This window comes from Rana temporaria, chromosome 6, assembly GCF_905171775.1.
Source record: "Rana temporaria chromosome 6, aRanTem1.1, whole genome shotgun sequence".
NCBI classification, from domain to species: domain Eukaryota; kingdom Metazoa; phylum Chordata; class Amphibia; order Anura; family Ranidae; genus Rana; species Rana temporaria.
The window spans coordinates 154,410,448-154,436,194 of record NC_053494.1 but is presented as its reverse complement, the minus strand read 5'-3'; the positions used below and the strand labels follow the sequence as shown (position 1 = coordinate 154,436,194).

At 41.7% G+C, this 25,747-nt stretch overlaps 1 protein-coding gene across 1 annotated transcript in view; it reads left to right on the top strand.

The window, feature by feature from the left end:
- The window catches only part of ITPRID2 (ITPR interacting domain containing 2), a 150,657-nt gene that overhangs the window by 57,352 nt on the left and 67,558 nt on the right, over positions 1-25,747 (top strand). Inside the window, exons 3-7 of the mRNA XM_040357640.1 lie at positions 300-355; positions 6,136-6,192; positions 14,594-14,636; positions 14,736-14,834; positions 23,292-23,500. Coding sequence (XP_040213574.1) covers positions 300-355; positions 6,136-6,192; positions 14,594-14,636; positions 14,736-14,834; positions 23,292-23,500 — 464 coding nt within the window. The remainder of the gene's footprint in view (positions 1-299; positions 356-6,135; positions 6,193-14,593; positions 14,637-14,735; positions 14,835-23,291; positions 23,501-25,747) is intronic.

Below are 25,747 nucleotides of genomic sequence, written 5' to 3'. Positions count from 1 at the left end.
AAAGCCGTTGGTGCCATCATGCCAAGTAAGAGAGCTAATAGAAACCGGGAATCCCACCAGGGTTTGTGTTGCATACAATGTGTGTGCGTGTGTAGAGAATGCTGTGTTTTTTTTTTTTCTTCTTCTTCTTCTTTTTAGTCTTTCCCAATTTGCAGTTTCTACAGAAATGTTTGGCCCCCACCCTTTGTATCTTTTACATAATATGGGTAACAGAGGAAGGATGTGAAACCATTTTTTGTTCAGTTCCTTAACTAAATTGGACAAACCGGTGTTTTTCTTTTTTTCTTTTTTTTTTTCAGAACGCCACTGGGAGCGTCCCTGGATGAACAGACTAATCCAGCAGGCTTTCCGAAGGGTAAGTGACAGTTTTATGTATTGCCTGATATGTTTGCTGACAGGGCAGTTAATAGAAGCTGTTTTGTACAGTGTGTTTCACAGGGAATGTGTCTCTGGATTATACTAGAACAGGTGCCGCCTTTCCCATACCTGAGACACAGCTGATAGTCTAGAATGTTAGGATAAAATAATTGCTAAAATATTTTACGAAAATAGAGTTGTGTACAGTATTTCTAATTAAAATAGTATGCTTTCATGTCAGGGAACTGAAAGTTAGGGCTCATGTCATGCACATGGCCACATGATTTTACAGAGGTTCTTGCTGGCAGCCAGATCCAACGTAAAAAATCTTATCTGTACACTAACGCATAGAATGTTTGTGCTAATCTTTACATCCATAGAAAGTACAGCGCAAAGAGGATGCAGATGGCCTTTTGGCGCCTGACGTTCTTTGTTGCGATGGCGCTGTCGATCCCAGTCATATAGGGTGCTAGAAGGCAGGCTGACTAGTATCCTCAGTTGCTAGGATGCAGGGAGTTCAGTTGCCCAGTTTCGAATTTGTATTTGGGGCAGTAGCATACATTTACACTAAATACTGTACGCATGTAACTGGCACAAACGTTTACATGCGCATATCATTAAATGTGGTCCATACGCAAGACAGCGGATTCAGGAGCTTTTCTTCTTTTTTTTTTTTTTTTTTTTTTATTTGTTAGAGCTGTGCATCGACACATATATCATAACATACAGCTTTGTTTGGATAAAAAAAAATATAAAAAACACGCACTAAGGATCCGCAGTGTATTTTTTGTGCACAGTGAAACTCCAGGAAAACCTTTCCTTTCAGTTTTAAGTGGAATGAGCTAGAGTTAATACTTCTGTTTTTTATTGGGGTTGCTTTTCAGTGGGTAGATTCCCTTTACTTCCCGCCTCCCTGACATCCTGTGTGACGGGAGGATTGACACTTGCTTCATGAACTGTCAGACAGAACACATTAAAGCAAAAACTGTATAGTTCATTTATGTACCAAGTTAGATACCACTATACAGGTACCGAGTTGGATTGTATAAAGAAGGAACAGTATTTACTGATTTACAAACGAAATCCATGAAAACGGTACATATACGGAGTGTGGTAATGGGCACAAAAATTAGCATTAAAGTGCAAGTTCATCTTTTAAAATTAAAAGGTAAACTAACACCACAAGTCTTGCTCTTGCTCTTAAGGCTCCTTTCACACTGGGGTGGAGGTGCGTTCGCTGTATAGCGCCGCTATAGTCGCGGTGTCCCATTGTTTTCAATGGGGATTAGCGATAGAAACACCAGTCCTCTCACTGCTCCAAAGATGCTGCTGGCAGGACTTTTGGAGCGGTTCCACCAGCGCATCGCCTCAGTGTGAAAGCACTCAGGCTTTCACACTGAGACGGCAGGGCAGGAGTTTTTGAAAAACTCCTCGGTGTGAAAGGGGTCTTACTTTCACTCCCCTCGCAGGACAGATCTGAGCGATTGTGATTTGGAAAACGTGGTCATGTACAAAAACATAGAATATCCAGGCTCAAACTTACCAACCAATCAGCAACCAACCAAATTCACCTGTCTAACAGTGTGCATTAAAAACAGAGGTTTAGTTGCACGCATTTGCAAATGCATGTGTAAGCTGCAGACCCCGTCAAGGTGCTCTGTATACTGCAGTCCTAACTATAACATTGCATCAAAGTGGTCATGGCCGTTCAGAGTCACTCTGATCCATCCCCAAAGAAGGCCATGGCTTTCTAATCACCAAACCCCTGCTTGAGCTCTGTAAGTGGTGAAAGCGAATCGTCCATGGAGGTAAGTGGAGCGGTGGCTGTGAAATAACACATCATTAGTTAGAGGGCAACAATGAATAGATTTCCAACCTAGTGTACAATCCATGTCATCATAAGAATTAATGGAGGGTATTTTATGCACAATGTTGGTTAGTTAGGTTCACTGTGCTGCTTAAAATTGACTTGTTACTTTTAACTGGCAGTTCTGATTGTGCAAATATGCAGGACCAATATTATAAACTATATTATTATCATCATCTATCTCAGTGGTCTCCAAACTTCGACCCGGGGGCTGGATGTGACCCTTTTGCTGTTTTTTTCCGACCCTTGTGGCACTATTTTATCCACTGACATCAATAATGGGGCACAATTCCTCCCAATTACTCCAATGAAAGGGCACAATTCCTCCCAATGACTCCAATGATGGGGCACAATTCCTCCCAATGACTCCAATAATGGGACACAATTCCTCCCAATGACTCCAATGGTGGGGCACAATTTTCTCCCAATGACTTTAATGCTGGTTCACAATTCCTTTCAATGGTGGGGCACAATTTCGACCAATGACACAAATGATGGGGGCACAGCTCCTGCCAATGACACAAATGATGGGGAACAGTTCCTGCCAATGACACCAAGATGAGGCACAATTCCTCCCAGGGGCACCAATAATGGGGCACAATTCCTCTCCACTGGAACCAAAGATGAGGTGTTGTTTACTCCCACTGATGTCAGAACATTTTCTACTCCTAATAGCCACAGTCCGGCACCCCTAAAGTCTGCAGGACAGTAAACTGGCCCTTTGTTTAGAAAGTTTGGAGACTGCTGATCTACGGTAAACCCCCATTTTTTTTCTCCCACTGCCCTCCACCAACAAAATCAAAATGTTTTCAAGTTCCCTCCAGCTCTCATGGTTTCTTATCGGAAAGTTCGTTTATTCTCATTTTGGTTTTATCAAATCTTGGTCTAAAGTTGGTTTAACCCCTTCCATACCAGGCCTATTCTGGCACCCCTACATGTAAAAATATTTTATTTTTGCTAGAGAATTACTCTGAAACATTATATGTTTTTTTTATCAGTACCCTTAGGCAATAAAATGGCATTCGTTGCAACTTTTTATGTCACACGGTATTTGCGCAACAATCTTTCAAACATGCTTTTTTTGGGGAAAAAAAGTTTCACTAATTAAATAACAAAACAGTAAAGTTGGCCCATTTTTTTTTTTTTGTATAATGTGAAAGATATTGTTACACCAAATAAATAGATACCTAACATGTCACACTTGGCACCAAACTTTGATATTTAAAAATCTCCATAGGCGAAGCTTTAAAAAAAAAAATTCTACAGGTTACCAGTTTATAGAGGTGGTCTTGGGCTAGAATTGTTGCTCTCGCTCTAACGCTTGCAACGTTACCTCACATATGTGATTTGAACGCTGTTTATATATGTGGGCGTGCCTAACATATGCGTTCGCTTCTATGCGTGAGGACAGGGGCGCTTTAAAAAAATGTTTATTTTACTTTATACATTTTTACACTTTCTCTTAAAATTATTATTTTATCACTTTTATTCCTAAACATCCCTTGTAATAGGAATAGTGCGTGACAGGTCCTCTTTATGGAGAGATCTGGGGTCAAAATAAAAAAAAAAAAAGGATCAAGAAAAGAGATACATAAAAAATGAGTCCTTGGCATTCGTTACTTCCGCCGGCTGGACATGACATGGCGTCATAACGTCATGACCGGGCCTCCGAAGGTCATAGAGGACTGGTGACCATCTGGTCACCGAAAATCTCCATGATCAACGTCCAGCGGTGCCGGATTCAATCTCCAGCTCGCTGATGGCATGGGCAAGCCGGTAGAAGCACTGGAGGGAGGTGAGGGTGGGATGTCCCCTCTCCGCCCTGCCGCCTGTAAGGAACGAGCAAGCCGCTGAACCGCCGCTATGACTGTTCTTATGGTGCACAGAATCACCAGCTGTAAAATATATCTGAATGATGCCTGGTCCCCACTCAAAGCCCAGGACGTCATATGATGTCTTGGGCTGGAAGTGGTTAAACAATTTTTAAATGTTTCTAGAGGATTGAGTTTTATCTAATAAAGGATTTTATTTAAAAACGGAAGTCATTCTAGGAATATAGACATCTCTATGCCTGTACAATAGGGCAAAGTGCCTTTTAACCACTTCCTTCCCGCCGTACGACTATAAACGTCCTCTCTTTAAAGAGGAATACCGTTTATATGGTAGCAGCTAGCTACCATAACCCCGGTGTATCCTCCTCAAGAGCCGGCAGGTTGCCGCAAGATCACTTTTATTTGCGCCAGGAGAGGCCCCCCTCCCGCCGCGCTCCGGTGCCCTCCGCCACTTACCGCCGGTAATGGCGGAGGTGATCCAGACCTGTCCCTAGCCCGACATGGAGACGAGTGAGGGGAAGATGGCCCCCGCCCGTCTCCAAGTCAGTGCAGGGCGGAAGCGACGTCAAAACGTCACTTCCGCCCATAGCTCTTAAAGGAACATTTATTTTTTTCATTTTTTATTTTTTTATTATTGCATTTTAGTGTAAATATGAGATCTGAGTTCTTTTTGACCCCAGATCTCATATTTAAGAGGACCTGTCATGCTTTTTTCTATTACATGGGATGTTTACATTCCTTGTAATAGGAAAAGGTAAAATGAATAAGAATTTTATTTTTTTTTCAAACTCGCCCCGTCCCGCCGAGCTCGCATGCAGAAGCGAACACATACGTGAGTAGCGCCCGCATATGGAAACTGTGTTCAAACCACTCATGTGATGTATTGCCACGATCAGTAAGGCCCCTTTCACATTGAGGAGTTTTTCAGGCGGTAAAGCGCTAAAAATAGCGCTGCTATCCCGCCTGAAAAACTCCTGCCCAGCTACCTCAATGTGAAAGCCGAAGGGCTTTCACACTGAGGCGATGCGCTGGCGGGAGACAAAAAAATCTCCTGTCAGCAGCATCTTTGGAGCGGTGAGAGGAGCGGCATGTATACCGCTCCTTCACCGCTCCTTCCCATTGAAAACAATGGGAACCGCGGCAATACCGCCCGCAATGCGCCTCTATAGAGGCGCATTGCGGGCGATATTAACTCTTTATCGGCCGCTAGCGGGGGTTAATACCGCACCGCTAGCGGCTGATACCCACGGCAATTCCGGCGGTATAGCGCCACTATTTTTAGCGGCGTTATACCGCCACCGCAGCTCCCGCCCCAGTCTGAAAGGGGCCTAAAGCAAGAGCAATAATTCTAGCCCTAGAACTCCTCTGTACCTCAAAACATGCAACTTGTATAATTTTTTTAACGTCGCCTATGAAGATTGTCGCCATTCCACGAGCGGGCGCAATTTTGAAGCGTTACATGTTGGGTATCAATTTACTCGGTGTAACATTATCTTTTACAATATAAAAATTGGGCTAACTTTACTGTTGTCCTTATTTTTTTATTCAAAAAAGTGTATTTTTTCCCCAAAAAAGTGCGCTTGTAAGACCGCTGTGCGAGGTGTGACAGAAACAGCCATTTTTATTATCTAGGGTGTTAGAAAAAAAAAATGTGTATATATATATTTTTTAACGTGTAAACACCAAATGTCAGAAATGGGCTCGGTAATGTAGTGGTTAAAGTCATTCATGTATTGCTTAAAATGTAAATGAGAGATTTCTGCATGTTTGCAGAATATGTATATAATACTCTGAACCTGCCACACCTGATTTTATTTTCCTCACTATATGTAGAAGGAGCAAAGTAATTCAGAGAATGATAATGATTTTTTTTTTTCTTGTTGGATCTTTGCAGTGCGGAAGTAAAACATGTTGCATGAACAGCAAGTTTTTTTTTTTTTTTTTCTTGTCTTGTTTGAACTGTGCTTAGTTCAGCTGAACACTGACCTTCAGTACGCTGCAGGAATCTGATACAGTAACAAGGAAAACATGTGGCAGTTCTGACTGAATGTTCTTGTTGCATTTTTTTTTTCCCCCCAGGAATGATTTTAAAGAATGGCAACAGTTTTGAAGATGACTTATCTCTGGGAGCTGAAGGTGAGTAGACTTTTCCCTCTGTAGTCTAGCCAGCAGGAGAAAAGTCTGTACAGTGCTGTAGATGAATCCAGTAGAGTGCTGTAGATGAATCCAGTACCGGTCTACAAGCGTTTCAGGCTCTGTCTAGTACAACGTTTATGATAGTTTTGTAAGCAGGCCAACATTTTGCATGCCATTAGGGATAATTGGTTAGTGTGTGGGTTAGGTGAGTGCAGAAAAGTGCAGCAGCTGTTAGTGTTCACCCTGCTGGGAAATGTACCCAATTCCTGCACATGACCGTCACAAAGACGGTGTTAGGAAGGAGAATTGGTATTTTTTGATCTTTAAGTTGGACTTTTACCTGCAAAGCAGACATCTTGAATCTTTTGTTGTTATCTGAACGGGATGGCCAGTTTTACAAAACCGGGTCTTTTCTCATGTAATATACTCATAGTTGTTGTCTATGTTTTTTTTTATGTTTTTGCAGCGAGGGTTTCCAAGCTGCCAACAAGCTTGATACTTAAATTACTGCATAAAAGAAAATCTTTTCTGGAGGGCAAAGCTTGTCTGTAAATGCTAGGGTAAAGGCGCGAGGTAGTACAATTACTTAGTCACACACAACCCACTGGAACAGGTAATGGGTTTAATTAACCTTTAAATGGTATAAGAGCTTCCTGTACAGACTTGTCGGCTGTGTTCATTGTCAGAATATGTAACGTGTGTTCCCATGCTTTGCTTTGTATTTCTCCGTCACCCTGTGGATAGGCTTAGTGGGGAAAAAAACCTTTTGGATTAAAGGCAAAGCATGTTGCTCTGTTACTCTAGTCCTGCACCAAAATAAGCTTTCACTTGTTTTACTGCTTCTAAATACAGTTAATTTAATGTTCCTTGAGTGGAAGTCTGCAATTTCTAAGGCTTCGTTCCATACACACCGGCTTAAAAATCGCGCCTTCTACAGGAGTTTTATGTTCTGCCTGTAGAAGCAGCTCAATGTTATCCTATGTGTCCATGCACATTAGGACGATTGCAGGCATATTTTAAGCTCAGCGTTTAGAGGCAGGAAGAAAAATACATTCTCGTTTGCGTTTCTGATTGGAGCTTTCTGGCAGAAAAAATGTAAAACTCGTCTAGACTATGTACAGAAAAAAAACACGCCCTATTTGAACATTTTTTTTTCTGCCAAGAGATCTGTCAGTTTGCATGGAGCCATTCATTAAAAAAGTAGCCTTTTCAGGTTCCACTGTCTTGCTAGAAAGTGGAAGTGTACAATCTTTGTGAATACTGTAAGTGGAGGTCCTGGTTTGGAAGTGTACAACCTTTGTGAATACTGTAAGAGGAGGTTCTGGTTTGGAAGTGTACAACCTTTGTGAATACTGTAAGTGGAGGTCCTGGTCTGGAAGTCTACAACCTTTGTGAATACTGTAAGTGGAGGTCCTGGTCTGAAAGTGTACAGTAACCTTTGTGAATACTGTAAGTGGAGGTCCTGGTCTGGAAGTGTACAACCTTTGTGAATACTGTAAGTTGAGGTCCTGGTCTAGAAGTGTACAACCTTTGTGAATACTGTAAGTGGAGGTCCTGGTCTGGAAGTGTACAACCTTTGTGAATACTGTAAGTGGAGGTCCTGGTCTGGAAGTGTACATCCTTTGTGAATACTGTAAGTGGAGGTCCTGGTCTGGAAATGTACAACCTTTGTGAATACTGTAAGTGGAGGTCCTGGTCTGGAAGTGTACAACCTTTGTGAATACTGTAAGTGGAGGTCCTGGTCTGGAAGTGTACAACCTTTGTGAATATTGTAGGTCCTGGTCTGGAAGTGTACAACCTTTGTGAATACTGTAAGTGGACGCCCTGGTCTAAAGGGGGTTTCCAGGATCTTGTTATCCAGTGTGTTTGTTGGCAGTCAAGCTTGTACTTGCCTGGATTCTGGATAGCACTTGAGGTGAAGTTAAATGAGCAGTTTGTCACTTTCACATAAAAGCATTGTATGAAATCTTCATGGTTGGTCCTGCCCATGTATAGTTTGGAGATGAGGAAAGGGATTTTGTTTCCAAATGTCGTAGCTTGTGGCACTTTTTGGATGAATTCCCCCTTCTACCCAGACACTTTGATGGTAGTCATCTGCATTTATGGTGGGAAAATGTTCTAGGCAAGGGGACCTACTAAATGAGTTCACATGATATAACGAACTGTACAATTGTGCATATTATTGTGTATAGGAGACTAGGAGTCTTTGGCTCTATTTAATGTTTATAGTTTTTAGATCTCCTTTTTATAATCATAGCAAATTTTATATTTTTGATTAACAGGTTTGATGGCTTTATATGTAAAATCATCACGTGATCAAAAAGAAGAAAACCAGATTGTAATAATGTTATTACAATGTACTGTATGTGGCCAACGCTAGTCTTATTCACCTCTATGGTACTTTGGGGGAAAAAGGGTTTTGCAGGTTTGGAAGATCAGATCGCATTTTTCACCAATAAACTTAATTCCTCAGGAGTTGTTCCATAAAGTGGTAGCGTTGTTGCAACCAGGTTATATGCGTGATTTTACATCCGAGTGCTGATTGGTGGTAATGGGATAGATGCTGCATGTTGTACCTTGCTCTTTGGCTTATCTGTTATGATCAGAGTCCTTCAAATCAGTTAAAATACTTTATAGGCTGATGTACTGAGGAAGTAGGGCTTGTTCACTTTGCAAAGTGAATTTTCTTTTTGCAAGGGAATTTTCACACTGCTTGGTGAATGAGCTGAAGCTGTGCTGATTTCAGTCATCCAATCATGTGCAAGCAAAATCCCTGTGTGGTTTATATATATATATACATTTTTTTTCTTGCACGTCATTGGGTATTCTTTTCTAAGGGAATTTTCGCTATATTCACCAAGCTAATGTTTGGTGAATATATGCCATGCAAAGAGATGATTCCCTTTTGCAGATATAAATGCCAACATGCTCCATTTTTTTTTAGCTCTACTCCTTTAATCACCTTGTTTGTGCTTATGGGGAACTTGTCACAAGAGGAATATATGGGCTGCTATTGCAAGCCTGTTATGCTAATCTTTTTAGACACTTCTCATTTCAGTGACCTGGAACGAATATATGGTAGTTCTGTTCTCTAGCTGCTTCCTTCTCATGGGGTAGTGACTTAAAATGCATGACAGCCAGACGACAAGTATTTTTGGGAGGTCAGCAATGGCAGCCTATATGTTTCTGTAGTGTTCGTGTTCTTTTACATTACATAATCTTGCCCATTTAAAACTTGCTGTGTAGTATAGTTAAATATTACTGATCTACAGATATCTGTGTGCCCGGACAGTCAGACTTGCATGATATGTAGAGGTTTCCTTCCATTATGCTTGAAGGGAGACTGCCTTAAGCCTGGGGCTGCCATAACGAACCTTTCTTTTTGGAATGCAAGTTGCCTGGCTGTCATACAGACCCAGTGACTTCAATACTTTAATTCATAACCAGTATGCAGATATGGAAGTCTGCCTTCACTTGCTGCATGCTTGTTCTTGAATTTGAATTCACGGAAGCCAGAGACAGATATAATGAAGAAGCTCAGCGACAGCAACCTGCATATGTTTCTTCCAACAGGTTACATTTAGAGCCATATATTGCTTGTGTATAATGTCGGGCTGCTTTTAAACTTGCTGTCATTGTGGGGGGAAAAAAAAGAAATACTTGGCATGCATGTAATGCTGAATGTCGAATAGTGCAAGTTGTAGCAAGCTTGGACATACAGTTTATTACTTTAAGGAAGACTTTTTCTTAAAGACCCTTGGCTTGTAGCAATGGCCAATTCCTCTTGGAGACTGTTTGGTTTGTGTATTAGCACAAGAACCAGATCTGTCAATTTGTTCCTTTGTGTCGGAATTAACTTCCTAGCAACCTGACGGCTGTCACACCATTTACGTTGTTCAGAGTTATGTGAAAAAGTTTTGTTTCTGTGGTCGCGACTCTAAGAGCAGTGTTTGGTTTCTTGTTTGGAGGCTGATAGGAATACAAATAGTGACTTTGTGGCGTTTAAACTTCATGGCTTCTTCTGGAAGATAGCAGATTGGTATTCTCGGTAGAAGTCTAGCCCTTTAGAAAGGGTTTTGTAGTATATAGAAAATAATAGCAATATAATACTGTTCCCTAACTTCATGTGTCCTATTCACTTTGTAAAGCACCATGAAAAGTTTTGGTTCCCTGTTAATAATTTGGAATTTGCATACTGTGGGGGGCAGTAGGGACAGGAAGCTGGAAATGCACATGAAGTTTAGACCTTTTGCACCCTGCAAATGATTCTGACAGGACCTGATCTTCCCCAGGAGTAGAAATGACCAGATTCCAACCAAGTGCTAGCTCATTGGTCTGCGCTGGGAAAACGTTTACCTGATGTTTTCATCGGACATGTCTGCTGGGATCATTTGGTCTGATGTGTGTACACACCATTAGACCAAATTCCCCGCGGACAGAATACGCGGTGACGTGGCGGCGACGATGACGCCGCGACGTGGGCGCACCAGGAAGTTCAATGCTTCCACGCATGCATCGAATCACTTCGACGCATGCGTGGGATTTCGGGCCAGCGGACATGTCCGATGAGTCGTACTGACCATCGGACATGTCCGACGGACAAGTTTCTTAGCATGCTAAGAAACTTTTGTCCGCTGGAAACCTGTCCGCTAGGCCGGGAAACTGTCCGGTCTGCCCTACACACGACCGAACATGTCCGCGGAAACTGGTCCGACGGACATGTTCGGTCGTGTGTACAAGGCCTCATAGTAAAGAGAAAATCCAAACATTTATTCGACAGAGGTCGCTTGTCACCCACTGTCCACTGGATGTTCATTTGAGCATAACCAATATCTTAGCATTTGTGATGGGAATCATTGGAAAAAAAAACCTTTTTGTTTTCCCCATATCTCTCCTTCACCCCTTAAGGCCCTTACACACGATATGAAAATCGGAAGTAAAATTTAATCCAACGAACGTTCTGCCGATTTTCAGGTCGTTGGTACGGTGCTTTTGACAGCCGATTCCATTTTTTTGGATGTGCAGACTATAAGTTTTGTCGTACATGGACTGAACTCCCGATTTTCGTTTTTTAATTTGTATGGTTTTTCGTACGAAAGAAATCGTAAGAGCAAGACTACGCATGCTCAGAAACGAAAGAATACATACAAAACTATTCTGTTGTATGAGAATTTTCATATGGTGAGTAACCTCTTCACTTTCGACATGAGACTAGCATGCGACAAAAAAACGGAAGAACATTCATCCGAAAATCTGATTGTGTGCATGAGGCTTTAGTGTGTTGGCAGCCTGAAACGAGCATGCACCCAGTGAAGTGCCAATTACACTTGTGTCTATTGCAGTTTTAATTGCTAAAAAGATATTATCAATTTTACCACATCTGTATTATTCAGCAGTAATCGTCCCTGTCTATGCCAAGATGTACGCAGGCCAGCTTGGCGTGTTCTACATATGTCCTGGAATATTTGTGGGCTTTGCCTGTTTAGCCATTGTTGGCTCCAACTTTAAAGTGGAACTAAACCCTCCCGTTCTTTACTGCCAAGAAGCTGCCATCTTAGCCTGTTTATTCAGTAGCTGCCAAGGATCAGGTATGATGGGGATGTCCGATATGTAGCCCAACACGGCTATAATGGCAGCCCAACACAAAATTATAAAATCAGGGTTGTGTTTTTTTTTTTTTTTTAAATGCATTTACACGTAGGCAGCACATATGGCTGAAGAAAAGTGTGACCTCTTTAGTGGAATTTTATCTTCCAAAATAAAAATGCCACACTCTTCACAATTGCGCCTTCATGACATCAGTTTTCGGCTGCACCTATATTTGTGAGCACATATTTTAAAGGATGGAGGACATAAAGGGAAAAATTAGAACCAAAATCTCTGATGAGAACCTTCAGAATTGCTATTAAACATCCATCGAACTAGATATTGATGAGTTGGTTTATCAAAAACTTTGTCAAATATTACACTAGTTGTATATTGCCCTCCTTTTACATTTATAATAATAATAATAAAAAAAAATTGAAGTTTTATTTTTTTGTTTAAATGTAAATGATTTTACGCCGCGAGAATCATGAGAGAATCGTGATCTTAATTCTAAGCAAAAAAACGTGATTCTCATTTTGGCCAGAATCGTGCAGCTCTATCAGATACATTATGTATATGGGTGATCGTTAACTTGTGATCTGCCTGACTTTTTCTGCTCATCCACTATCTTTTGTGTTAAAAGAGAAGTATGGGGTTTTTCTTAGGTGTGTAGGCCGGACTTCTCCTTTTTAAGCCCAGTACAAGCTATTTGTTTTTTCGTTCAACCCAGCAGGCTTTTTCGGTCATGCCTCTTCAACAGAAGCCAGCCGGCCTGCCTGCTGTACATACGGGTCAAATGTTATCCAGGTTCTATTAAACCGGCTGATGCCTCTGATATTTGGCCTGTGTGTACAGGCCTTTAAAGCGGTGGTTCACCCCTACAATATACTTTTTCCCCTTAGATTGATGCTCGTTTTGTCTAGGGGAATCGGCTAGTTGTTTTAAAATATGAGCAGTACTTACGGTTTACGAGATGCATCCTCTCCGTCGCTTCCGGGTATGGGCTGCGGGACTGGGCGTTCCTATTTTGATTGACAGTCTTCCGAGAGGCTTCCGACGGTCGCATCCATCGCGTCACGATTTTCCGAAAGAAGCCGAACGTTGGTGCGCAGTATAGAGCCGCACCGACGTTCGGCTTCTTTCGGCTACTAGTGACGCGATGGATGCGACCATCGGAAGCCTCTCGGAAGACTGTCAATCAAGAAGGAACGCCCGCTCCCGAAGACCCATACCCGGAAGCGACGGAGAAGATGCATCTCGAAAACGGGTAAGTACGGATCATATTTTAAAACAACTAGCTGATTCCCCTAGACAAAACGAGCATCCATCTAAGGGGAAAAGGTCAAAAAATAAATGGGTGAACTCCCTCTTTAACACTGGAGGCTTTTTTCAGATGCTTTAGCACTAAAAATAGCGCCTGTAAAAAGCCTCATCTGCAATCCCAGTTTGAGAGCTCGAATGCTTTCACACTGGGGCGGTGCGCTGGCAGGACGTCAAAAAAAGTCCTGCAAGCAGCTTCTTTGAGGAGCTTTAGGAGCGATGTATACACCTCTCCTAAAGCGCCCCTGCTCATTGAAATCAAAAGGCAGCGCTTGCAAAGCGCCATGGCAGCGGCGCTTTGCGGGCACCTTTAACCCTTTACTCTGCCACTAGTGGGGGTTAAAAGCGACCTGCTAGTGGCTGAAAACTACGGTAAAGTGCCGCTAAAACTAGCAGCGCTTTCCAGCTGACACCCCCACGCTGGCAATGCGAAAGGGCTCTTACAGCATGTCTTGACTTTCTGGGAAACTGTTAAGTTGATGGGATTAGTTCCGCTTTACTTATAATGTCTGTCTGTTCTAACACTAGGATGATGAAAGCGGAGCAACCTATAGTAGTAGTTCACTTGTACATTGGGACACATCAGGAATTCTAATAAACAACAGAGTGTCAGATTCCAAGGATAAGTCTTCTTACCCTCTGGAAGGGTCATACCACCCAAACTGAGATTTCAGTTGAGTGGACATTGATAGGTTTAATTACCCAATGGCATCTAGTATGTGGCTGTTATTTCTTTCTCCTGCAGTATCCATGTCTGCTCCTGCCAATTCACTTCTTTTGCTTTTAACGGAGTTCATCTGTTCTTATGAAGGTCTCCTTATGAATGGACTTGGATGCATAATACAGAGTTCTTACAAAAACATTCAAGAGATATAGAAAGCCAGTGAGTGATTTATTCTGATATTTAAAAAGAGAAAAAAAAAAGGGGTAGGATTGACGTTGGTGCATTCATCCACATAATATGAAAAGTGTTATAACTAATTCAGTATGGTTTTATAGTTGATCTTGGCACCCCTTATTCCCAGTTCTTTGTTTCACACACCTTCCTAAAAGGAAGTTGCAAAATGATTTTTGAGCTCTTTGAAAAACATCCATATGTGGTTTTGAAATGAGCGAGATTAAGATTTGCAGGGCCACACGTGTATTGACACGTAGGAGTTATCAGCTGTCTAAGAGTAGATTAGTGCATGCATGCTACATATTAGCCTGTTAAAGGAATCTGATATTTGTGAAATCAATTACAGGATTAATTTTTTGAAACAAAAGCTAGCTTTTGAGGATTTGAGTCTTGTCCTGTGAATGAGGCAGCTGCTGTTTAATTGTTACAGGTCTGTAAAAGACTTTTATAAATGGCATGTACCTACAGATCTGACAGGCTGGGCACTTTAGAAAGTATTCTGTGATCTGAACCCTTGCCAGTTAAATATGGAATTGCATGTATCTATAGTAACCAAGAAGTATGACTAATTTCTTTTCTCTCTCCATTGTTTTATAGCAAATCATCTCCATGAAAGAAACTTGCCAATGGAGCACCCATTGTAAGTAGCACATTATGTGGTATACGCCAGCCCTCCCCTATTCTTGATTGACTTGCTGATAAATCATTGGCGATAATTGTGCATGCTTTCTTTTTAAAGCGCTGGAATGCTGGCAAAAGACCGCAGACTTCAGTTTCATCAGAAAGGGAGAAGCATGAACTCTACAGGTTCTGGGAAAAGCAGTGCAACTGTATCCAGGTATTTATGCTTTTGTTCTTTATATTTTAGAAGGATATTGTCACCCAGATATGGCGGGGGGTGTTGCATTTTCATCTGTACGTAGGACTATGGCACGGTGCTCAACCTGTGGGCCTCAACTGTTCCAGAACTACAAATTCCTTGAGGCATTGTATTGTAACTGACAGTTACAAGCATGACTCCCAAAGGCAGAGGCATGATGGGATTTGTAGTTCAGCAACAGCCTGGAGGTTGAACACCCATGGACTATGGTATCCAATGCCTGTGGACTGCTTATGTCTCCACCTACTTGTTTCCTGCCGTAACAGCTAAAACCATCTCACTGAGGACAGATGGGAGCTTTTTATGTCTGCAGTGCCTTTTTTAATAAAAAATCCCAGATATTACCGGTACATTCCACACTTTAAAGTGTGATAAAAGAAACGCTCCCCCTCTGGGTGATCTATGTACATTGCAAGGATTTTAACAATTGTTGCTGATTCCTACCTGTTGTTCTAAAGAAATAGCGGTTTGTTTTTCTGTGTCTGGTGAATAGTGATCAGCTGCTGCACTTGCAGGGTTCTAATGAGGAAAGTGACAGGGTCTGAATCCCTTTTAGATGTGATTAATCCTTTGGAAGTATCTCATCAAAACTGAAATGTTTGTTGCAAAGGATGCCCAAAATCTGATTTGTATCTTAGTGCAGACTTCTGGGAAAATCGGTGAGCCAATCGCACAAGCAGTAAATTACATTTCAGGTGTGTTCCATATACCATCTGTGTACAAAACTCCTACAGGTGGCCTTAATGCATTGCATGTTACAGAGAATTGCAGCCATGCAGATTGAAAAAGGAAAGGTAATTTTTATATACTGCGGCCCTTAAGCATAAAATCACACAATTCCTCTTTTTGGCTCTGGGGCGCACATGCACCGCCGGAGCCCCACTCCCGCTGTGATTGGACACAGCGGGAGCCACTCAGCGGGTACAGATGCCGTGGTGTTCCCCGGGACCCGCTGATCGTTCACAGGAGACACAGAACGGCGGTATGCCTACGTAAACAAGGCAGACCACCGTTCTGTGAGGGAGGAAGATGTAGATTTGGTGTTTCTGTTAAGCAGAAACATGGATCTCTATTTTCTTTCCAGTCACAGAATTCCCCCCACAGTTAGAAATCATTCTCTAGGAGCACCCTTTGATCAACCCTGATGTTTGATAGCTCCTTACCTGCCTGTGCATTTTTTTTTTTTAGCACTGATCACTGTATTGGTGTCACTGGTCCCCAAAAAGTGTCACTTGGTGTCAGATTTGTTCGCAGCATTGTCGCAGTCCTGCTAAAAATTGCTAAAAGCAATAAAAAAAATTCCATAAATCTATTCCATAATTTTTAGGCGCCATAAATTTTGCGCAAACCAATCAATATATGCTTTTTGGGATTAATGTTTTTTTTTTTACCATAAACATGCAGCAGATCACATATTTGCCTAAATTATTGACAAAATATTTCTTTTTTATTTTTTTTTATTGGATGTGTTTTATAGCAGAAAGTAGAAAATATATATATATATTTTTTTTCAAAATTGTCGGTCTTTTTTTGTTTTATAGCGCAAAAAATTCAAACCACAGAGTTGATCAAATACCACCAAAATAGAGCTCTATGTGGGGGGGGGGCATAAATTGTATTTGGGTACAGCATCACACGACAATTGTTAGTTAAAGCAACGTAATGCCGTATCGTAAAAAATGGCCTGGTCAGGAAGGGGGTGAAACCTTCTGGAGCTAAAGTGGTTAATAAATTATATAACAATGTGTCTTGTGTCACAATTGAATTTGTTATATATATTTCTTTTTCTTTGATATTTTTTTCTCATGAAAGAAAAGTGGAGTTGCTCTTTAACTGATGATGATTGTCTTCTCTATGTGTGTATGTGTGTGTGTGTATGTATATATATATATATATATATATATATATATATATATATATATATATATATATATATATATATATATATATATATATATATATATATATATAATACTTCTGTGTGATGTCACACAGATTGTGTTGTGATTAGAAGGTGATTCACTTGCTTGGCAGGTACCCTAGGCTTTTTGAGTGATGGTAGTTTTCTGCAGCCGTATGAAATAGGCTGATTTATAAAAGCTCGAGCCTTTGCCAGTAGCAACCTGTGAGTTGCCTTCCTTTACCAGGAAGAGAAGTCTTTGCTTCCTGGTGGAAGGAAAGAAAATCGCATCATCTATGGCCAGCCTAAGAGTTGCTCGCTTGTTATATATAAATGACAGCACACCAACAAACATATTTTAAGAACTTGCTAGATCCACACTGTATATGGCTAAACTGATCACATGCAGCACAATTTAAAGTGGTTGTAACTAGAGGTAGACCGATATATCTGCCGGCCCGTATTTGCCCATTTTTGATAAATCGGCATCGGCCGATTATTATCAAAATTAGGCTGATATTTTGCACTGACTGCCGTTCCTTTTCCCTTCTCCACACTCGGCGGCTCTGGCAGCATCAAGCGCCGCGCTGAGTGTGAAACTGCCAAGTAACAGAGAGGAGCTGTCAGCTTGATGTCAGGGGTGGGCGGGACCCAGCAGATATATTACACCAGCCAATGGGATGGTATCTGGGCTACGTGTATGTGGCCCCGCCCCTTTCTAAAGCAGCCCAATCATTGGCTGGTGTAATTTAGCTGCTGGGTCCTGCCTACCCCCGACATCGAGCTGACAGCTCCTATCTCTGTTAGTTTCACACAGTTACAGTTACACTCGGCTTAGTGTGAAACCTGCCAGTGCCACTGCAAATCGGTGCCAACTGTCAGTGCCACCAGCCAGTGGCTGTCAGTGCCATCGCCAATCAGTGCCACCAGCCAGTGCCAATCAGTGCCATCTGTCAGTGCCACCTGCCAGTGTCAACCACTGCCAGCCAGTGTCACCCGCCACTGCAAGCCAGTGTCAACCACCAATACCTACCAGTGCCACCACCAATCAGTGCCACCTGCCAGTGCCAACCACTGCCAATCAGTGCCACCTGCTAGTGCCATCTGTCAGTTCCAAACCGGTGCCACCTGCTAGTGCCAATCAGTGCCACCTGCTAGTGCCAATGTCACTGGGACTAAAGGGGGTCTAAAATTCTCACTTTTTTGTGTCTCGAAACAGGAAGTGATAAAAAAAATGGAAATGTCATCAAGGGGCAACAGAAAAAAAGCCCCTTAAAAAATGCAAAAAAATAAAATATTGACTTTTTTTACATTGCTAAAAAAATAAAAAACATACCAATTGCAGTTGGGTGTATATAGAAACATTTATTAAACACATTTTTTTTCTATTGCAAGACATAAAATAGCTAAATGTTACGGTAGATCAGCCATTCTCAACTAGGGTTCCTCCAGAGGTGGCTAGGGGTTCCTTGAGCTGTGGCTGATTTACCTCCTGTTTGATGGTGCCTACATAGTTCTGAGCCAATGCCACTTGGAGGAGCCAGTGGTATTACACCAATGATCTTCATAGTTCTCTGTAAGGGGGGCAATTCTTACCTCTACATTAAAAAAGGGCATTCTTCTTACTGACCACCAAAGTAAGGGGCATTGTTCCCACTGACCCCCAATGAATGGGTTTGATCAGGGGTTCGCCGAGACCTGAAAATTATTTTTAGGGTTCCCCAGCGGTAAAAAGGTTGAGAGAGGCTGCGGTAGATATACTGGGTAATTGCAGCAGCGCTTCATCTTAAAAGTACATCTTTTTCTATTAGATCAGACTTCAAAGAAAACAACTCTTAGTAAATATTGTACTTTATCTTCAGAAAGCAAGGACACACAGTCCTTCGATTTCATTCCCAACGTTTATGGCGCCCAAAATATAACTGTTCTTTTCTTACATTGGAAGCTAGTACATCGTTTCCTGTTTTATATTTTTACACTCCTGTACTGTTTGCCAGTGCAGCCTTCTTTTTACAGGAAGTGTTGGTAGTTAGAGGCTGCTGCTCCCCATATAACAATGGCCGTTTTGTCACAATTTCTCAGATGTTCTTATTTCCGATCACAAGACTGTTTACTGGCACTTCTTATTGATGCTGATGCTGCTTTCTTTTTCTCTGAGTCTTTTCAATGCTGACAATCTATCGTTTCACAGTCAGCGGACCACAAAGTGCAATTAGAGCAAAGATGGCATTAATCTGAGGGTGAAAAGTTTTCTCAGCAATATATATTTGTAATTCAGCTAGAGACTTTGAAAGCCACTTTAAAGAGAACATGTCAAAACTCTAAAGATTTAACTATCCTCCTGTATTGAATTGTAACTGTACTGCCTGCCCTTGTGTTATAAAGAGCTGCGTATACTGTTGGCACTAAATAAGTTCTGTATTATTATTATAATAATTTAATAATAATAATAATATGGGGATTCACACAGAATACTCGCCTCTCTGGCAATTGATACACTAAAATATATGTCGGACCTTCAAGGTGCCGCCTACCTAATTAATATGCCAAAAGGGGTGAAGCGATGCTAATATATGGGGATTGGATACCCTCAAAAATGTTAGAGTAAAAATTAAAAAAGGGGGAAAAAGGGGATGGGATCTCACGGTATAAAGATTGAATGACAGGCCTGAAATAAAAACCTGTACTAGCTCAACCAACCCTATGGTAGCACATATCTATGGAATTCACTCACCATACAAACCTGATTATCATGTTTGTATGGTGAGTGAAGTTCCATAGATATGTGCTACCACAGGGTTGGTTGAGCTAGTACAGGTTTTTATTTCACGTTTTTCATCACCTCTCTGGCCGCTGATGTATGCCCTACCTCCCCTCCATTCCAGCACTGCTGTCTACGTAAGCCTCTGGCATTTGACACTTCGGTCGGAAGTGTAGGAGGTATTTGTCTCTCTCTGAGTCTAGGTCCTTCCTCCTAGTCCTAAGTCATTACAGGATTCAGGGGCCGGAGGATGGAACCATATCACGTGGCAGGGGAAACATGGGCATGTGACACTTCCAGAATACTGTCTGATGGCGGCTGGAGGGGAGGTAAGGCACAAGGGCAAATAGAGAGGCGAGTGTGCCAGCAGTATATAGCAGGCTTATGATTTCTATCAGTGTCCGGCAGAGCATTGGTTAAAGTTTGTAGGAGGAGTTTTCGTTATACTCAGACTATCTTCTGAGACTGCAGGACCCCTGACTCTCGGTCTGGACAGTGCTGATTGGTGCTTGGCTGATCACATACACTCTCTCCTACAAAAAAAAAACTCTCTGGCAGTACACCCCAAACTGAGCATATGTAGATTGCCTCCAAGGCTCTGTACTATCAGGAGATGGATTGGGGACTCTGGAAGAAGGGGAGGATCAGAGAAGTCCGGATCAAACAGCCTTTTTACAAAATGTGCCAGATTAACCCCTTAGGTTCCACAGTGAGTATGACAAGCATGCTTTACTGCATATACAGACTGATTTTACTGTTGTGGGTTTAGTATCACTTTAAGGCTGATTTGTAAGATGGGCTGTTTTAGTGAAGATCAGTTTAGAGCATTTATTTTTTATTTATTTTTTCAAAATGTTTGTAGTTTGTGCTTTCCTGTAACAAAGAGAAAAATTGGCACTTTGTCTGGCCATGCGATAGGGCCCTTCATGCTGAGAGTCAGAGAGAGGCAGAACCGGTTCAAAACTTTGTGCATTCTGTGAATCTGTGATACTGCATGTAACAAATGGGATAGTGTATCAATTGAATATTTAAATGAATAAATAAACCATAAATGAAAAAATATGAGTGGAATTAAAAATAACAAAATCTGATGTGGCAATTGTCCTCTATGGTAAACAGGATAGTTGCAATAAATAAACGTGATAACTAAACCTGTAAAGGTAAGTGGTATGATACCTAAATAAAAAAAAAGTGACAAATATATTACCGCAGTGAAGCCAGTAAAACCTGTCTCAGTGTTCCACCCAATTAGTATATATTATGCCACATAGCTAATCATAGTGATAATGGTGCACAGTGTTTCAATATAAGTCCATAAATTATAAACAAAAGTGTATAAATATAAATAGAGTCCACAGAGGAGAGTGGGGGTTGCTCGCCCCCTCCAGTGAAGATGGTAAGAGAGTGAAGATCCACTGAAAGACCACAGATGGAGATAGGAGGAAGCAATCCACAGAGAATCCCACACCAAGAGAAATGGAGGCTTACCAGAGAGCCTGTGACCCGACCTTCTCAGGAAGGGTCTAAACAGGCATGTTGGGAAACAGTTGTCCCTCAGGTTGTAGAGATGGATCGGTATCCCTCACGAATCAGGTGTCAGGATCCACAGTGTCGCAGCTCCCCGCATAGGTCAAGCACTCACAGAGGTATGCAACAGCGGCGATCAGCAAATGTCCACCTTGTTGAGGTAGTTTTCTACTGTTGCGTCCTTTTCGTTGTCCTCTGTCACCAGTTCTGGAGTGCTCTCCAGGAGACCTTCAGCACTGGGCTTTTTCACACAGAAAAGTCCATGGTCTCCTCACCTCACCAGGCACTGCTCTCCTACTCACACAGCCTTAGGAGTGATGCAGCCGTTTAATAAAGATCTATATTTACAGATCTTAATACTGTATCTAGTACACTGCCTAGAAAGCTTGTAAGGCAGGAGTATATAGGTCTTCACACAATTTGTACACATTTCCACCAATGCAAACTTACAAAGTTATAACTACTTTAAATCAACCCACGCAAGATCTATATTTGCAGGAGACGAACATTGACACAAAGGGGTTGATTTACTAAAATGGGAGGAGTGCAAAATCTGGTGCAGATGTGCATGGTAGCCAATCAGCTTCTATCTTCAGCTTGTTCAATTAGGCTTTGACAATAATACCTGGAAGCTGTTTGCTTTCTATGCACCAGATTTTGCACTCTTCGGCCCCTTTCAGACAAAGCGGATTCGTCCAAGTGGATCCACCTTCCCAGGGGGGATCGCTCTGTTGAGGACATGTCCGTGTCTGCTCCGTAAAGCAGAGCGGACGCTGACACAGCCCGCTCTCCTCTATGGGGCCATTGTCATCCGATCCACCAGAATTTATCTGATGCCGGCAAGTGGCAGCGGACATATGTCCACTGCCATCCACCGCCCCATAGAAAACAATGGGTGGTCTGATCGGGTCCACCTGAAAAACGGACAGGCAGACCCGATCAGTCCGCTCGTGTGAAAGGGGCCTTCGCTGTTAGTAAATCAGCTCCAATGTGTAAGGGAACCACTAAAGCAACAACTGGAGTTTAAAGGGGTCGTAAAGTTAAAAATGTTTTCTTTTCCTAAATAGCTTCCTTTACCTTAGTGCAGTCCTCCTTCACTTACCTCATCCTTCCATTTTGCTTTTAAATGTCCTTATTTCTTCTGAGAAATCCTCACTTCCTGTTCTGTCTGTAACTCCACACAATAATGCGAGTCTTTCTCCCTGGTGTGGAGTGTCATGCTCGCCCCCTCCCTTGGACTACAGGAGAGTCAGGACGCCCACTAACACACAGCTCCTTTCTCGGTCTGTAATGTAGAGCGCGTTCTGACTCTCCTGTAGTCCAAGGGAGGGGGCGAGCACGGCACTCCACACCAGGGAGAAAGCCTTGCATTACTGTGTGGAGTTACAGACAGAAGAACAGGAAGTGATGATTTCTCAGAAGAAATAAGGACATTTAAAAGCAAAATTGAAGGATGAGGTAAGTGAAGGAGGACTGCACTAAGGTAAAAGACGCAATTTAGGAAAAATAATTGTACCTTTTACAACCCCTTTAACTAATTAAAAATGGAACCAGGAACAACAGCCTACAACACGTGAAATGTGTTTCATGAATTAAAGACCTGCCTCCTCTCATAGAGCGTTTTTCTTTGTGGGAGCCAATAGTATGGCTTCTATGAATGGTGGAAAGGTCGGGCCTAGTGAACACTTTTTTGAAAAGTGCCACTCTGATAAATCCCCAGCAGCGTCGAAAGATCACAGCTGTGGATAATAAAGCTAGAATAGGAGACCTCCGCACACAAGATACTTTTCATTCATTGCAAGTACTGTCGCTGGGCTGTGGTTTTAAAATAAAAAAAAATCACTTCAAGTGCTAATACCGTACATGTAAAAACTGGCAACGTTTATAAAATACCTATTCATCAGTGTGAATGTATAATCACTGGTAGTGGATGCTTTTACGCTATACTCAGGAGTACAAACAGAAGTGATCAGCTTTGGGCACAGTGCCCGATACCCACAAGTACACATGGTAAGTAGCTTTATAGGATGAGAAACATGAGATGCTGAGAATTCATGAAAAAGATAACAGATAAAACTTTAATGTTGATGGAGGGGGATACTCACAGAAAGCTGACTTTATATTCACACGGTATCCCCTTTTAGAACTTGTCTGTAAAGGTCCGGGGGTGTGTGAGGAGATATTTAAGAGATGTTTTTAATTCATATTTATTTTTTATTTTTTTCAGCGTATCGGAGTTGTTAGACCTCTATGAAGAAGACCCTGAGGAAGTTCTTTATAATCTAGGATTTGGTAGAGATGAGCCTGACATTGCTTCTAAAATACCACCAAGGTTTTTCAACAACTCCTCCTTCGCCCATGGGATCGATATTAAAGTGTTCTTAAATGCACAGATGCAGCGTCTGGAGGTGGAGAATCCCAATTTTGCCTTAACAAGTAAGACAATTTGTTTCTATATAGCTTGTATGTCCCTTTCATGTTCATTTTGGTTACCAATTAGATCCTTCGATTCCAGGTAAAACATAGTATAGAGTCCAATATATACAAAATGAAAAACGGTTTATCTAAATCTGCTTTTTTTTTCCCCACGTTCAAGTACACTGATTGGAAGAAAAAAACGTTTTAGGTTGGTCGCAGCAGGAGGTACTGTAAGTTGGTATTGGGCAAAGTTCTGCTTCTGTGAACTTTGGACAACAAAACAAGTAATAATGTATATCACTGGTTTGTCCAGCAATAAACTCCTTGTGTACCAGCAAATAAAAATGGAACATTGATTTCTGTGTTCTGTAAATTTACTGTTAGGCCTAATGTACACGGGACGTTTTACACAAAACCATTTAACAAAAATTAAAAACGCCTGTAAATGAAACACGGCTAAACATAGTTACCGCATTTACACCCATTTACAAGCTGTTACAGACGTGTGGCTTTTGAAATGCCTCTGAACATCTGTCCTAAACGCATTTTTTTCGTTTTCCAAAAATGCTTCTTAAAGCGGTTGTAAACCTGCATCAAATTTTTTATTTTTTTTTCTCCTGTAAGGCAAAAGTCATAATGAGCTAATATGCACCGCATATTAGCTCATTATGAAATACTTACCTCGGAACGAGGTGTGTAGCACTTACCTGGTCCATGCCGAGCGAGATTTCATCTTGCCTCGGCATGTCTTCCGGGTATCGCCGCTCCATCGCTGTGATTGGCTGGAGCGGCGATGATGTCACTCCCGCGCGTGCGCGCGGGAGATTTAAAACTCGGCAAGGTCCGGTGGCTGCCGGTCCTTTCGCCGTAGATCCCCCCTGCGCATGCGCATATATATATATATATATATATATGTGTATATATATATATTGGCATCTATGCCCCCTCATTCTGCACTGTACATTCCCTATTCAACATTACCATATTCTGCACTATGTAAGGCATCTCAGACTCTGTTTAACCATGCCCACTTTGGGCCACACCCAATATTTAGCACAATTTAAACCACACCCACGCTTTGCATGCCTCATGCTCATAGGATTATGTGAAATAAAAGGACCTTTTCTGTTCAGCTGCTCTTCAATATCCCTCGCCCCTTACCACACTGCACCTCCTAAAAGATGACTCTGCCAGGTCTTGGTTCAGTCTCGGTGCTACCTAATTAACCAGAGGATGATGCTGACGCATCAACAGATTTAAAAAAAATATATAAAATTTGTATTTATTTTTTGTGTGTGGAACTAATGTTAGTGACTTGACTATACTTGTGAAGCTTCTTGGTTTGCCACTGTAAATAAAACTAAGGTTAAGGCTTCATTTCCATGGACGTTTTTGGACGTTTTTACAGCCACTTTTCTGAGCTTTTTTGCAGCTTAAAAACAGCTCTCCATGTTAGTCTATGGCCTCATGCCCACCATGACGTTTTTGAGCTGTAGATGGCTGAGCCATTTTTAAGCTGCAAAAAAAACCCAGGACCAGTGCGTTCTGAAGCTCCAGCCTTAGAGCTGTAAAAACGCCAGACGTTAAACGCTCAAAAGCGCTCAAAAACTCTCAAAAAAACGCAAAAAAAAAAACATGGACAGGAGTTTTTAAGCTGTAAAAAATGCTAAAAAAAGTGGCTGTAAAAACGTCCATGGAAATGAAGCCTAAAGGTAAATTACGTTGATTGATTTTCTACATCTTGCTAATGCTTGATTTTTATCTTGTTCTCTGGAATAGTTTTTGTTTTTCCTCACATAAGGTTGTTGCCTGTTCCTGCTTAGTCACACACACATGTTACTACTGGTCAGCAGTGGATCTCATTAAGTTGCACAACACTTTTTTTTTTCCTTGTTGATTTTTTTTTGATGGATGTACTAGCAAAAGACTATAACATGCTGTGTTTTAGAAGTGAGTTCTGGTAATTAGGCCTGTATGTATACGTAGGGGTTTATGTTTAAGATCTATTTATGGCTGAACTCTACGCAAGCGTGTGTGTGTTTTTTTTTTCTTTCTATTTTACCCAGTGGTACATAGGGGACATTAGATGCAACTATGTTACTAGATACTGTAGATATATTTATCTACAGTCAGTGCTGGTTCACACTACAGTGACATGAAAGTCTGCACGACTTTGCGAGGCAACTTCAAGTTGCCTCCAGGACAGGCAACTTTGCCAGTGGCCAATCAAACAATAATCGGCTCTCTGGGAGGGAGGGGTTTGCT